This window comes from Puma concolor, chromosome E1 (assembly GCF_028749965.1).
Source record: "Puma concolor isolate L17-30 chromosome E1, mPumCon1.1.hap2, whole genome shotgun sequence".
In the NCBI taxonomy this organism is placed as follows: domain Eukaryota; kingdom Metazoa; phylum Chordata; class Mammalia; order Carnivora; family Felidae; genus Puma; species Puma concolor.
Window position 1 is genome coordinate 6,328,076 of NC_141680.1, and position 14,395 is coordinate 6,342,470.

The 14,395-nt window shown below is 44.2% G+C and overlaps 1 protein-coding gene across 3 annotated transcripts in view; it reads right to left on the bottom strand.

Annotated features, from left to right (window-relative positions):
• Positions 1-5,159, bottom strand: part of ZNF18 (zinc finger protein 18) — a 30,004-nt gene extending 24,845 nt beyond the window's left edge. Inside the window, exon 1 of one of the 3 annotated variants that reach the window (XM_086686049.1) lies at positions 5,093-5,159. Coding sequence is in view for 1 of the 3 variants with exons in the window: in XM_086686046.1 (XP_086542172.1) it covers positions 1,558-1,625 (68 nt within the window). In the remaining 2 variants the exon portion in view is untranslated. The other 2 variants (XM_086686050.1, XM_086686046.1) reach the window with 2 other exon arrangements.
• Between the last annotated feature and the right edge of the window lie 9,236 nt (positions 5,160-14,395).

Here is a 14,395-nt window from a genome sequence, read left to right on the forward strand (position 1 = left end):
GTGAAAGACTTGTACTCTGAAAACTATAAGAAGTTGTCGAAAGAACCACAGATGACACAAACAAATAGAAAGATAGATCATGCTCATGAACTGAAAGAGTATCGTTAAAAAGCCCATGACACCCAACTCAATGTACAGATTCAGTGCAATCCCTATCAAAGTACCAACAGCATTTTCCACAGAACTAAAACACATAATCCTAAAATGTGTATGGAACCACAAAAGACAACAAACAGTCAAATCATTCTTGAGAAGAACAAAGCTAGAGGGATCTCTTCTCCCAGGATTTCAAGATATATTACAAAGCTGGAAGAATCAAAACAGCATGGTACTGGCACAGTAACAGACACACAGACCAATGGAACAGGATAGCGTCTAGAAATAAACCTGCATCCATGTGCTCTAATCTACAACAAAAGAGGCAAGAATATACAATGGGAAACAGACAATCTTCTCAATAAATGGTGCTGAGAAAACAGAACAGCTACATGCAAAAGAATGACACTGGACCACTTTCTTATGCCATACACAAGAATTAACTGAAAATAGATTAAAGACCTAAATGTGAGACCTGAAACCATAAAACTCCTAAGGAAAATGCAGTCATCTCTTGGATATTGCCCTTAGCAACATATTTTTAGATATGTCTCCTCAGGCAAGGGAAACAAAAGCAAAAATAAACCATTGGGATGACACCAAAATAAAAAGCTTTTACATAGTAAAGGAAACCATCAACAAAAAATTATATAACCAATAAGGGGTTAATATCCAAAGTGTATAAATAACTTCTACAACTCAACTCAACACACACACACACACACACACACACACACACACCAATTAAAAAAATAGTCATGGGACCTGAACAGACATTTTCCCAAAGACACAGAGAAAGCCAACAGAAACATGAAGAGATGCTCAATATCACTAACCACCAAGAAAATACAAATGAAAAACACAATGAGGTATCACCTCACACCAGTCAGAAAGGCCAATATTAAAAAGACAAGAAATAACAAGTGTTGGCAAGGATGTGGCAAAAAAGGAGAGCCCTGTTGGTGGGAATGTAAATTGGTGCAACCATTATGTTGAAATTAAAAAGTAGAAACACCACATGATCCAGTAATTCCATTATTGGTATTTACACAAAGAAAACAAAACCACAAATTCAAAAAGATATACGCACCCCTATGTTTACTGCAGCATTTACAATGGCCAAGATATGGAAGCAAACCCAAGCGTCCATTGACAGATGAATGAATAAAGATGTGGTATATATATACAATGGAATACTACTCAGCCATAAAAAAGAATGAGATCTTGCCATTTGCAACAACATTTGATAGGCCTGGAAGGCACTACGCTAAATGAAGTCTGACAGAGAGAGAAAGATACCATATAATTTCACTTATTTGTAGAATATGAAAAACAAAACAAATGCACAAACAGAAACCAGACTCTTGAATACAGAGAACAAACTGTTCTTTGCCAAAAGGGAAGTAGGGGTTATGAGCAAACCAGATAAAAGGGATTAAGAGCTACAAACTTCCGGGGCACCTGGGTGGCTCAGCCGGTTGATTTTGGCTCAAGTCATGATCCCAGGGTGGTGGGATTGAGCCCCGCATTGGGGTCTGCACAGAGCATGGAGCCTGTTTACCATTCCCTCTCTTTCCCTCTGCTCCTCTTCCCTGCTTGTGCCATCTCTCTCTCAAAATAAATAAACTAAAAAAAAAAAAAAAAAAAAGATACAAAGTTCCAGTTATAAAACAAATGACTGAGATGAAAAATACAGCATACAGAGTATAGTTGATATGAGCACTGAGTAATGTATAGAATTGTCAAATCAATATGCTATACACCTGAAACCAACATAACATTGTATGCTGATTATACTTCAATAAAAATAAATAAATAAGGTAGGAAAATTTTTCTCCAGTGATTTATATGTAAGAAATGATAAAGGACACCTTTCCAATTGCAGAGAAACTCAGATCTACAGAAAGGAATGAAGATCTCTAAAAATGGTAAACATCTACTGAATAAATATAGAAATACTATGCTTTTACTTCTAACCTCCTTAAAAGGCAACTATTAAATACAAAAATAATAACAGTGTAAACAGAACATAAGTAGAAGTAAATGACATAAATATAGTACAAAGGAGTGGGCATAAGGAATTAATCTGTTGTGAGGTTATTACATTTATGAACTGATAAAAAAGAATACGAAATGGGAAGTGAGTGGTGCTAAGGTGACAAACGGGAAATGCAAAGGTGTTAAATGAGAGGCAGGAAATAAATGTAAATTGTGACATAAAGTGGTACAAATATTAAAGTAGATTCCAATAAGTTAAAGTAAACTTTGATCATTTAAAGACGCTACTGCTAGGTGTAAAAATATTATATAAAGAACTATAGCTTAAAAACCAATAAAGGAATCCCCCAAAACATTCACTATCCCAAAATGTGATAAGAAAACATCAAGAGAAGAATAAAAACCAGAAGGATCAAATGGGGAAAAAAGACAACTGGTAGACCAACACTCAACCATATCAGTAATTACATTAAATGTAAGTGGACTAAACATTTTAATTGTAAGTAAAGACTGTCAGATTTAGAAAAGCAACATCCAGTCATACAGTGTCTACAAGAGAGATTTTATACATAAAGATACAGATGGTTTGGAAATAAAATAAAATAATGGGGAAAAGAAATCCTATGCAAACAGCAAGCATACAAAAAGTGGTACAGTTATATTATATCTGACCAAGAGACTTCAAGACCAAAAAAGAAATAGGGAAACATTTCGTTATAAATGAGTCTAGTCATTTACAACACAAAACTGTAAATGTATATGCACTTAATACCAGGTCTAAAATGGCAGATCCTCATAGTTGATAGAAGGAGTAGACAAAAAAAAAATCAGTAAGGATACAGAAAATCTGAACACTGTAAACCAACTTACCAACTTGATCTGACGTTCAGACTCAACAACTATAGAACACACATTCATTTCAAGTGCATACGAATCATTCACCAAAGCAGACCACAGGCATGATTACTTTTCAAAAGATTACAATCTCAAAGTATATATGCTCTGACCATAATACAGTGAAATTAGAACTCGGTAACAATATCTAGAAAATGTCAACATACAGAAATTATTAAAAAACGAAACTCTCAACCTATGGCCAAAGAAAAAGAAGGACAATGGAAATTAAAATGTTTTCATATTGAATGGCAGTGAAAACACAACATATCCAAACTTATAGGAGACCACTTATAGAAAACTAGAGGAAAAATGTGCAGTTTTAAATAAACGTGTCACAAAATTGAATAAATATACAAGCACCCTTCATAATCTAAATCTGTTTGGCTCCTGAGTTTTAAATAACAAGCAAAAAGATTTCAAAGATCAAGAGACTGATGCGTAGATTTATTCAGATTTATTTCCTTCCTGAATTAAGAGTGCATAGATTACATTTCGGGAAAGTGACATTTAGGGAAAACTGTAAATCTTGTATTTAAACTTGATTTTAGTAATTATATCCTAACAAAATGCTAAGTAAAATGTCTCAATTATTCCAAATTAAATTATTTTATAAAGGGTGTAGTTTATAACCCAATGAGTTCATGAGAACCTAAAAACACTTCAAGTTATCCCAAATGCATAGTTCTTATTAAAACTCTAACAAATGAGAATGAACTTAAAATATACTCTTAGGGGGGCACCTGGGTGGCTCAGTCCTTAAGCGTGGGACTTGGCTCCAGTCATGATCTTGTGGTTCCTCAGTTGGAGCCCTGCATGGGACTGTGCTGACAGCTCAGAGCCTGGAGCCTGCTTCGGATTCTTTGTCTCCCTCTCTCTCTGACCCTCCCCTAAAAGCGTGCTTTTAGGTAAACACGCTTACTATGAATGTGCATACAAGTAGCCCTTTGTTGTGTACCTACTATTGACAAAGACTCTCTCCTTAAGCAAAATCTAGTCAAGCTCCTGAGTCCTCTTTGTGACTTGGTCTGGCCTTTCAGCTCTGCCCTTGACCCTTTGAGTCCCGTTTCAGCAAGAATCTTGCTGAGTCCAGTTCAGGGAAAAACCCTCATCTTTGAGAGCTGGTTAAATGCTACATCCTAACGTTGTATATCTGACCACCCCTGATATCTGATCAAAGTCCTTAGCACGCGGGCCTGCCTTCGGCTAAACTCCTGTCAAGTCGGTTCAGCCCGTTCCCTTTACCCCACGTTTCCTTAGTAATTTTCCATCCACTGATCCTCCCCACGGAGCTCACTCGTCCTTGCTGTATTCGGAACACAGCCCAATTTCTCTCTGCGCCTGCAAAACCCCGTTTGGGTCGGGCCCCTAAATAAAAAGCCTGCCTTACCGTCCACAAGGAGCCTTAGGAGTAATTTTTACTCCAACAGCTACGCATCAGCTCCTTATTTGGCCCTGTTCCTGCCACTTCTAATCCTGGCGGATTAGGAACCTCTGATGTTCACAAGGGGCGGCCGAATTGGAACCCGGGAAGCTCCAAGCAAGGCCTGTGCTCCGGGGAAGAGGAGCCCCCAACGTCGGGAGATTTGGAGGGGGGGGGGAGGGGGGGCGAGTTTCGAGGCTGGTTCAAACTGCAGGGGAGTTAGGGGAGTGCCGCTGGCATTCTGCGTCCTGGAGGCCGGGACGGCGCTCCCCACCCAGGTGTTCTCCACGCCGGGCCCCCCAGCACCCTTGGCACGCCGGGGAGGGAGGCTCCGGGCTTCAGCCCACGAGGGGCCCCTGCCTTCCAGCCTCTGGGGGAAGGCACAGGGAGCGGCCCGGTTTAGCTGCCAGTCTAGGGGCGCGGCCCGGGAGTCCGGCGGGGTACGCAGGATCCGGGGCACAGAGCCAGCGCCGGGCAGCGGCGTCCCCACCACCCCTGAGCCCGCTCGGCCCCGCCTCCCTGCCCCTGCCGCGGCCCCGCGCCCTCCGAGACGTCCGGGCGCGCGTCCGCCGGCCCCGCCGTCGCCCCTGGGGGCCCAGCTGAGCCCCGCGCGGACGCGGGAGACGCCACGCCCGACCCCGGGTGGCCGCGGCCGGGCCCGCCTAGCCCGCGCGCGCTCACCTCGGCCCGCGACGCCGGCTCCGGGCGCACTTCCGGGAGGCCGGCGGCTGCGCGCGCCGCCGGCGCCGGCGCCAGGACGGAGGGGCGGGGCCGGAGCGGGGCCGCGGGCTCCGATTGGCCGCCCGCGTCGCCCCGCCCCGCTCGCGCCGCCCAGGCGCCATGGCCGCTCGCGGTTGCCCGCAGGGGGCGGCTGGGTCATTCATTCCAGCTTGGAGCGTTCGTCCCTTCTCTTGTCGCCGACAGGCTGGGCCGAGCGCTGCGAGGGTCTATCAAGATAATTCCCGTGTGTGTCGCATACCCCGTGCCCAGTCCCACACCTTTGCGACTCTGCCCGTGTCCTAGGTGCTCAGCCGAAGCCTCCCTGCTGCATTGGATTTGCTCCCCGACCTCCTCGATGCTCCAACTCACACTAGCTCTGCACTTCCTGGGCTCTCTCTTTCCACTTCCCCGTGTTGGCATTCCATGCGTTGCTAACCTGTCTCCCGGCCTTCGCGTCCCTCGTGTCCTTCTGTCTCCCTCCCTCTGCCTCCCCCAAACTCACTCTGCTTCAACAGGGATGCCATCCCCCCTCCTCCCCTTCTCCTTCCCTTTCCCGCAGGCCAGAAGCTGCGAAGTGCTACTCTTTTGCCTCATCGCTCAGACACCTTGCCCTCTCTCCATTCTCCACCTGTCTCTTCCACACCCATCCTGCGCTCAGCCACAACAGTCGTTTTGTGATACTAAATTGCGCTGATAGAAGTATCCAAATCTGGAAATCTGGATTCCTACGTGTATCCTATGTGTGTTCAGTCTTGGGCAGTTGGCAACACTGGGGAGCATTGGGAAACAGAGTTGTAGTGTGGCGAGCTGCCCTGTGGCACGTTTAGCGGAATTGGACACATCTCTGGAGAAAAAGGCTTTGGAAAGGGGGGAGGTGTGAATCATGGTATCTTCACATATCTGAAAAACTAACCAAAGGGGAAAAAAAGATTTAACATGTTCTTCCTGGTCCCAGGGCCAGAACAAGACCCAGTGTGTGAAAACCATTTCAGCTTAACCCAAGTGGAAATTTCTTAAGTCGACTTGTATAACAGTGCTACTTTATGAGTTCCTGAGCAGCAGGGTAGCAATTAATTGGGGGCATTTTAAAGGGATACCTGCAGTGGCTGTTTCTTCTGACACCGAGGGCTTTGCTTCTAAGAAAGTCAAGAGACAAGCTGGTTTGGAAAGGAAGGTGATGAGGTTTTATCTTCAACATAGTAGCTCTTAGCTGATCAATACACAAAGAAGATAATAACAATCCAAACCCTTTAATTGGGCCATAGATACTTTGTGAATCTGATGGAAGCTATACTTCTTTTCCCAAGGGAAATGCACACTTAGTCTACATACAACGTTTTCCACACAAATTTAGGGGGTTCACAGAGCTCTGAAGCCCATCCTCAGAACCCGTGAGAACTCTAACCCCGATAGATGATTCCTGACATAGACATGACACTTGGTAGTTTAATAATGTCTTTATAAACTGGCACCTTGAGGTGAAGCATGAAATCTCCCTTCTTTCTGAACAGACTGAACCACTAAAAAATATGTCTTAAAATTTGGGAGATCTATACCTCAGTTTATTCATTCACTCACTCATTCAATAAATATTTATCAGATGCCTCCTACAGAGGCATTGTTCTGTCAGCTGCCTATGCAACAGTGAACTGAACAGATAGAATTCCTGCCCTCAGAGGGCTTCTATTTTATGAAGGAGCTGGACAATAGATACACAAGTAGTAATAAGTATGTTGGGTAATGATAAGAAAATTAAATCAAGGTGAGAGGGGAAGGACAGTGTTAAGGATGGAGTATAATTTAAATGTCTTTTTTTTAATGTTTATTTTTGAGAGAAAGAGATACAGGGCATGAGCAGGGGAGGGGCAGAGAGAGAGGGAGACACAGAATCCGAAGCAGGCTCCAGGCTCTGAGCTGTCAGCACAGAGCCCAACGCGGGATTCAAACTCTAGAACCATGAGATCATGACCCGAGCCAAAGTTGAACTCTTAACCAACCCGCCAGCCAGGTGCCCCTAATGTTTATTTTTGAGAGAGAGAGAGAGAGAGAGAGAGAGAGAGAATGGGGGAGGGACAGAGAAAGGGAGACACAATCTGAAGTAGGCTCCAGGTTCCAACATGGGGCTTGAACCCATGAACAGTAAGATCATGACCTAAGCCAAAGTGGGACGCTCAACCCAGGCACCCCAGGATGGAGTGTAATTTAATCAGTCAGGGAAGACCTAACTGATAAAATGACCCAGAATTCAGACCTTAAGTGAAGGAGCAAAGCTTATGGGTATCTGCAGGAGCTTCCCTTCCCAGGTAATAACAAATGCCCAAATCCTGAGACAATGAGTGAAAGGAAAAGAAGATTGTGGGGAGTGAGCCCTGCGATACACCCAACATATTAGGGTCAAGGAGATGAGGATCCATCGAAGGAGAAAGAGATCAAGGCTCATTGAGGTAGGAGGCAAACAAAGAGAGAGTGGTGTCCTGGAGCCCAACTGTACAAAATGTTCAAAAAGGAGGCAGTAATCAACTGGGTCAAAAACTAATGATCAAAAGTATGACAAGGATTGAGAATTGACCATGAGTTTTAGCAACAGTGGAGTCATTGGTGACCTTAACGAGTAGCTGAGAGTGGAGACAGCCTGAATGGAGCACTTCAATAGAGAAAAATTGGAGTGACAAATATAGACAAGTCATTCCAGAAGTTTTGCTATAAAGGGAAATATCAAAATGAGAGAAATGAGGAGGGAGGTACAGCGTGTTTATATGCTGAGTGCAATGATCCAGCAGAGAGGACAAATTTGCAATGCATGAAAGGGAAGACCAATAATTACTGAACGCTATCCTTTTTTTTTTAAATTTTTTTTTCAACGTTTATTTATTTTTGGGACAGAGAGAGACCGAGCATGAACGGGGGAGGGGCAGAGAGAGAGGGAGACACAGAGTCGGAAACAGGCTCCAGGCTCTGAGCCATCAGCCCAGAGCCTGACGCGGGGCTCGAACTCACGGACCGCGAGATCGTGACCTGGCTGAAGTCGGACGCTTAACCGACTGCGCCACCCAGGCGGCCCTCTGAACGCTATCCTTGAGCAGAGGAGAGGTTGATCTTTGAGTAACAAAACTCCAGGGTACTCCCATCGGGGCCATGTGGGGCACCCAAGAAAACATTCTTCCCTGAGGAGAAGCTTAAAAGCAAAAACTATAAACTGCACCAAAAACAATGCATCAAAAGAGACAGCCACCAGTTTTTTGTTTTTTTTTTTTTAATGAAAGTGTACCCCCCAAATTAGAGATAATAGAGCAATCTGAAAGAGATTTTTAAAGAAAATATTCTGGGTTGTTCCAAGAGTGAAAGAGCTAGAAACCATGAAACAGAGGACATTATGGAAAGAAGAGAAAGAGGGAGAGAAGGAAGGATAAAACAAAATAAAACCGCAGGGCCAATTATGTTCTTTACGAACTAAAAGGTGCTCACTTGGAAAAGAAAAAGTCCAATCCTCATAACAGCAGACACAGCAAAATCCTTGCTCCTGAAACCACTATAGAAATGCAAAGACGGATGGAAACAAAGATAGATACATTGGTGCCGCCTTCGAGGCTTGACTTTAAACTAAACACATTTTTCTCTTCCTCATTCTTGAAGCCTCCCCCTCTCCCCACCCCCACCCCCGCCCCCAACCCCCTGCCTCGGCCACCTTCTCTTGTTTTTCTGTGGAAACCTTTGTTCCAAGAATTCAGTATCGATATTGACATCTCGCTGACCTCAATGTATACTTAGTAACTGAGACTCCGATCGATCGCCGGTGGCAATGCTAGTCATGAGACCACCTTGAAGATGTGACAAACACGGCCGGTAGCATGTTCCAGATTCCTTGGAAACCGTCCAGATCCTGTATTTTCCTGCAAAACCCCTCAGCCTTTTACCCTTGGCCATCCTGTGGTTCTGGAGGCATTAGCCTGCCACAGCCTCCTGTGCCCGGCAAAGTAATAGACCACCTTCCTTCTTTACCCCCAAATTCTGTCTTCACGTTACATATTTCAGCTCCGGAGCACACAGGTTGGTTTTTACGACCGCACCTCCACTGTGAAAATAAGGAAACTGAGATCCAGGGGGGTAGGCGCCTAACTCAGAGCCACAGAGATATCCGGTTGCTGACTCTAAACTCTTTGCCGACTCCAAATTTCACGTTCTTGCCTCTCTCTGCTGCACGATGCTCCAGGATATAGCTAGGCAGCCAGGACATGCTGCTCAACGGGATTGTGTAAGGTGTGGGAGTATGAAATTTACCATTACTATGAGGATGAAGTTAAATTGCGTGGCACTGCAGTAGACCAGATGAGTTACCTCATTAAGTCATTCTCTACAACCTAGGAACAGAAATTTGAAAAGAGATGCCTGGGGGGCGCCTGAGTGGCTCAGTGGGTTGAGCATCTGACTTCGGCTCAGGTCATGGTCTCACGGTTTGAGGGTTCAAGCCCCGTGTCGGGCTCTGTGCTGACAGCTTGGAGCCTGCTTCGGATTCTGCGTCTCCCTCTGTCTCTCTGCCCCTCTCCCGCTCTCTCTCTCTCTCTCTCTCTCTCTCTGTGTCTCTCTCTCAAAAATAAATAAACGTTCAAAAAGTTTTTTTAAAGAAAAAAAAGAAAAGAGATGTTGACTTGAGGGGGAGATTCAGGTTGACTCAAGGCTCAGGAAGTGAAGGATACCAGTGGAAGCTGTATGGAAACACTGACCCCACGGACTAAGCAAGGAAGGGAGACTGGAACAGAAACCAGTCTCAATACGCTCATCAAGATGTGGTTTGTATCCTGTTGACTTCTTTGAAGCAAACAGTGATTCAACTTATGGCAAACGGAAGCCGCATTGTCATCTAAGGGCTGTTTAGAGAGTAGAGGAGTTTTAAGAATACGGCTTTTTCCTGGTGAGGAGAAGTCCCAATGTATCACTTGTGTTATTGGGAAATGTCCTGAAGGAGGTCTTTGAGATGTTGAAGGTTCAGGTGGAACTGTGAGAAGATGTCCTGTGTGCTTACAAACGACACAAGGGACCACGGACCTGGCTGGAGACATCTGAGTCCTAGAATTTATACCTTTAAAGAAAACCTGTAGATGAATCCTAATGACCAAATCAAGTTCCTGAGGACATTAAATGTCTTTAGACAAGGGGTTCTTTCCCAGTCTGAGGTTTCGGGATTCCAGTGACCAAGGCCCTTCTGCAGGTTGTTGGGAAGTTTTCTGGAGACTTCCTCAAATAGACCTATGATTTTTTTTTTTTTTTTGGATATTTATTTATTCCTGGGAGACAGAGAGAGAGAGAGAGAGAGACAGAGTGCAAGCGGGGGAGGGGCAGAGAGAGAGAATGAGAGAGAGAATCTGAAGCAGGCTCCAGGCTCCAAGCCGTCAGCACAGAGCCCAACGCGGGGCTCCAACCCACGAAGCGTAGGATCATGACCTGGGTTGAAGTCAGAGGCTTAACCTACTGAGCCACCCAGGCGCCCTATGATTTTTTTTTTAATGTAAAAAGTCATTGCATCCTTAGGCAGATGCCTTTAAACATCTAAATCCACAGACATGGAGGGGTGCCTGGGTGGCTCAATCAGTTAAGCTTCCAACTCTTGGGTTCGGCTCAGGTCATGATCTCACTGTTTTGTGGGTTCAAACCCCACATCAGGCTCTAGACTGGCAGTGCGGAGTCTGCTTGGGATTCTCTCTCTCTCCCTCTCTCTCTCTGCCTCATGCTGTCTCTGTCTCAAAAATAAATAAACTTTAAAAAAATAAAAAAATAATAAATAATAAGTCCATGGACCTGGAGAAATGAGAAAAAAATTCGGCCCCACCAGTATTGACTATAATGGACTGGCATGTCCCCTCACTTGTCATGCTGAGCAGACTTGAGTCACAGAAGGGGGGCGCCATGAGGAAAGAGGAGAAGGTCCATGCCATGGGGCAGTTAACAGTAGGGTCCCACATCTTCCTTTGCTTTCTAATTATTGAAATATAATAAGCGAGATATGCTGAGATTGACATGTGTTGTATTCAGTGGAATTATGGATTACATTACCTAGTTTTAACTGAACGAATCCTAACAAAATGAACACATCATTTTTAAAGTTCCTGCAAAGTAATCTCAGTTTGAAGGGCACACTAATAATACAGGTACAGGGGTGCCTGGGTGGTTCATTCAGTTATAAGCGTCCGACTCCTGGTGTCAGCTCAGGCCATGATCTCACTGTTCCATGAGTTCGAGCCCCGTCTCAGGTTCCGTACTGAGAGTGCAAAGCCTGCTTAGGATTCTCTGTCTCCCTCTCTCTCTCCGCCCCTTCCCCTACTCTTGCCAGTCTCTGTCTCTCTGAAAAATAATTACATACACTTAAAAAAAATTGATGCAGGTACAGTTAACCAACAGGAAAATGATAGAACTACACTTGTAGCATGAGCTCTTTTTCAGATACATTGGGAAATTGTGCCAACCTGATCAGACCTGACCAAAACTCAAGCAAAGTAATTTCAAATATTAAGGAGTCTACTAGAGGGGCGCCTGGGTGGCTCAGTCAGTTGAGCGTCCGACTTCGGCTCAGGTCATGATCTCATGGTTTGTGGGTTTGAGCCCCATGTCGGGCTCTGTGCTGACAGCTCGGAGCCTGGAGCCTGCTTCGGATTCTGTGTCTCCCTCTTTCTCTGTTCCTGCCACACTCACACTCTGTCTCTATCTCTCAAAAATAAAGATTTTTTAAAAATTAAGAAGTCTAGGGGCGCCTGGGTGGCGCAGTCGGTTAAGCGTCCGACTTCAGCCAGGTCACGATCTCGCGGTCCGGGAGTTCGAGCCCCGCGTCAGGCCCTGGGCTGATGGCTCAGAGCCTGGAGCCTGTTTCCGATTCTGTGTCTCCCTCTCTCTCTGCCCCTCCCCCGTTCATGCTCTGTCTCTCTCTGTCCTAAAAATAAATAAACGTTGGAAAAAAAAAATTAAAAAAAAAAATTAAGAAGTCTATTAGAAATGTACGATTGTATCCACTATTACATAGTTAAGGTGACTATTATGGTATCCTAACTATATATGTATGTATATTTATATATAGTATATATACTTATATATACAAAAATATGTCTATTTATATATTCTATATGTAAGTATACATATGCATGTATATATATGTATAATTACACAGGAAAATATAAGTATATACTCTGTATGTAAACATGTATGTATATGTGAGTGTATATATACAGATTATTAACCATATACAAATTACAAATACATAAAGATTATATAACACAGATTATATATATTTATATATAGAGAGAGATTATATACATACAGATTATATATTTAATCTATCCAGAAAAAATATATATCTAGAACATGAAGATAATTTTTCAGCAATGTTTAAGGTCGTATAATATGCTGTCAAGTACTTTATGAACTTTCATTAAATCTAATGAAAAATGCTTGATATCCTCTTTTGAGGTCCTAATGAATAAAAATCCATCCATGTAAAAAAAAAAAGTTCTAGGGGCGCCTGGGTGGCGCAGTCGGTTAAGCGTCCGACTTCAGCCAGGTCACGATCTCGCGGTCCGTGAGTTCGAGCCCCGCGTCAGGCTCTGGGCTGATGGCTCAGAGCCTGGAGCCTGTTTCCGATTCTGTGTCTCCCTCTCTCTCTGACCCCCCCCCCCCCCCCGTTCACGCTCTGTCTCTCTCTGTCCCAAAAATAAATAAACGTTGAAAAAAAAAATTAAAAAAAAAAAAGTTCTAGTGCTTCTCATTATAAGTCTGCAGGTTAGCATTGTTAAAATGCAACGTGCCTTCCAATTAGTTTGCAAGAGGTACTGACTTACATCAGGAACTGTGGAAGGTGGTAGCACCATTTCATCAAAAACTTTTGCTTAATTAGCAGATGGTACTGAAAAATGAATGTGTACTGCCTATGATGTACTTTTTCCATTTGGAGGGTTGTGTGTGTATGGGTGTGTGTGGGGATTTTCGCTTATGGCAACCATTAACGCTAAGTGTCAAAAATAAACTTAGAACAAGACCTGAAAAATCTCGGCATAACAGAGCGTGAAACCAAGACTCGATCGGGGGCGCCTGGGTGGCTCAGTGGGTTAAGCATCTTGATTTCTGCTTGGGTCATGATCTCACAGTTCAGGAGACAGAGCCCCCTGCTGGGCTCTGAGCTGAGTGTGGAGCCTGCTTGGGATTCTCTCTTCCCCTCTCTCCGCCCCCTCCCCCACCCCACCCCCTGCATACACACACACACACACACACACACACACACACACTCTCTCTCTCTCTCTCTCTCTCTCTCTCTCTTTCTCAAAATAAATACACTTTTAAAAAAAGAGAAAAGAGTGCTTGATTAGAAAAGAGTAGAGCCCGCTGCTCTACATCAGGCTTCTCAAATCTGGCTGGAAATCCATGGCACAGAAGGCATGTTAAACCCAGATTTCTTGCCTTTGCCCTTAATACGATTCTCTGCGAGGTAGGACCTGGATATGGACTTTTAAACAAATTTCCAGCGTGATGCTTTTAACACTGATCTGAGGAGAAGCATTCCAGCACACGGTATCGATGATGGTCTATTAACTCAAACTTCAAGAGACAAATAGATCTAGCGGGTTTCCAAAACTTACTTGAGCACAGTGCAGGGAGTAACACAGTTGACTGGTAATTAGGATGCTTTTGACAGAAGCTAAAATGGAACAAGTTTTCAGTGCTTACTTTTATCCATAGAAACCTCTTTAGGGGACACCTGGGTGGCTCAGTCAGTTAAGCATCCAACTTCATCTCAGATCATGATCCCCTGGTTCCTGGGTTCGAGCCCCGCATCAGGCTCTTTGCTTTGGATCCTCTGTCTGCCTCTCTCTCTCTGCCCCTCACTAGCTCCCTCTCAAAATAAATAAACATTTTTAAGAAAGAAAGAAAGAAAGAAAGAAAGAAAGAAAGAAAGAAAGAAAGAAAGAAAGAAAGAAAGAAGCCTCTTTATGATCATAGTGTAGCCACCTTTGGGCACCTCAAGTTTTCTCATTGATAAAATGAGAGATATAATACCACCTACTTCGAAAAAATTTTTTTGAGTTTATTTATTTATTTTGAGAGAGACAGAGACAGTGAAGGTGGGGGAGGGGTAGAGAGAGAAGGAGAGAGAGAATCCCAAGCAGGCTTCACACTGCCAGCACAGAGCCTGACATGGCTCAAACTCGTGAAGCTGTGAGATCATGACCTGAGCCAAACCCAAGAGTCGGGCACTTAACCGACTGAGCCACCCAGGTGCCCCATAAT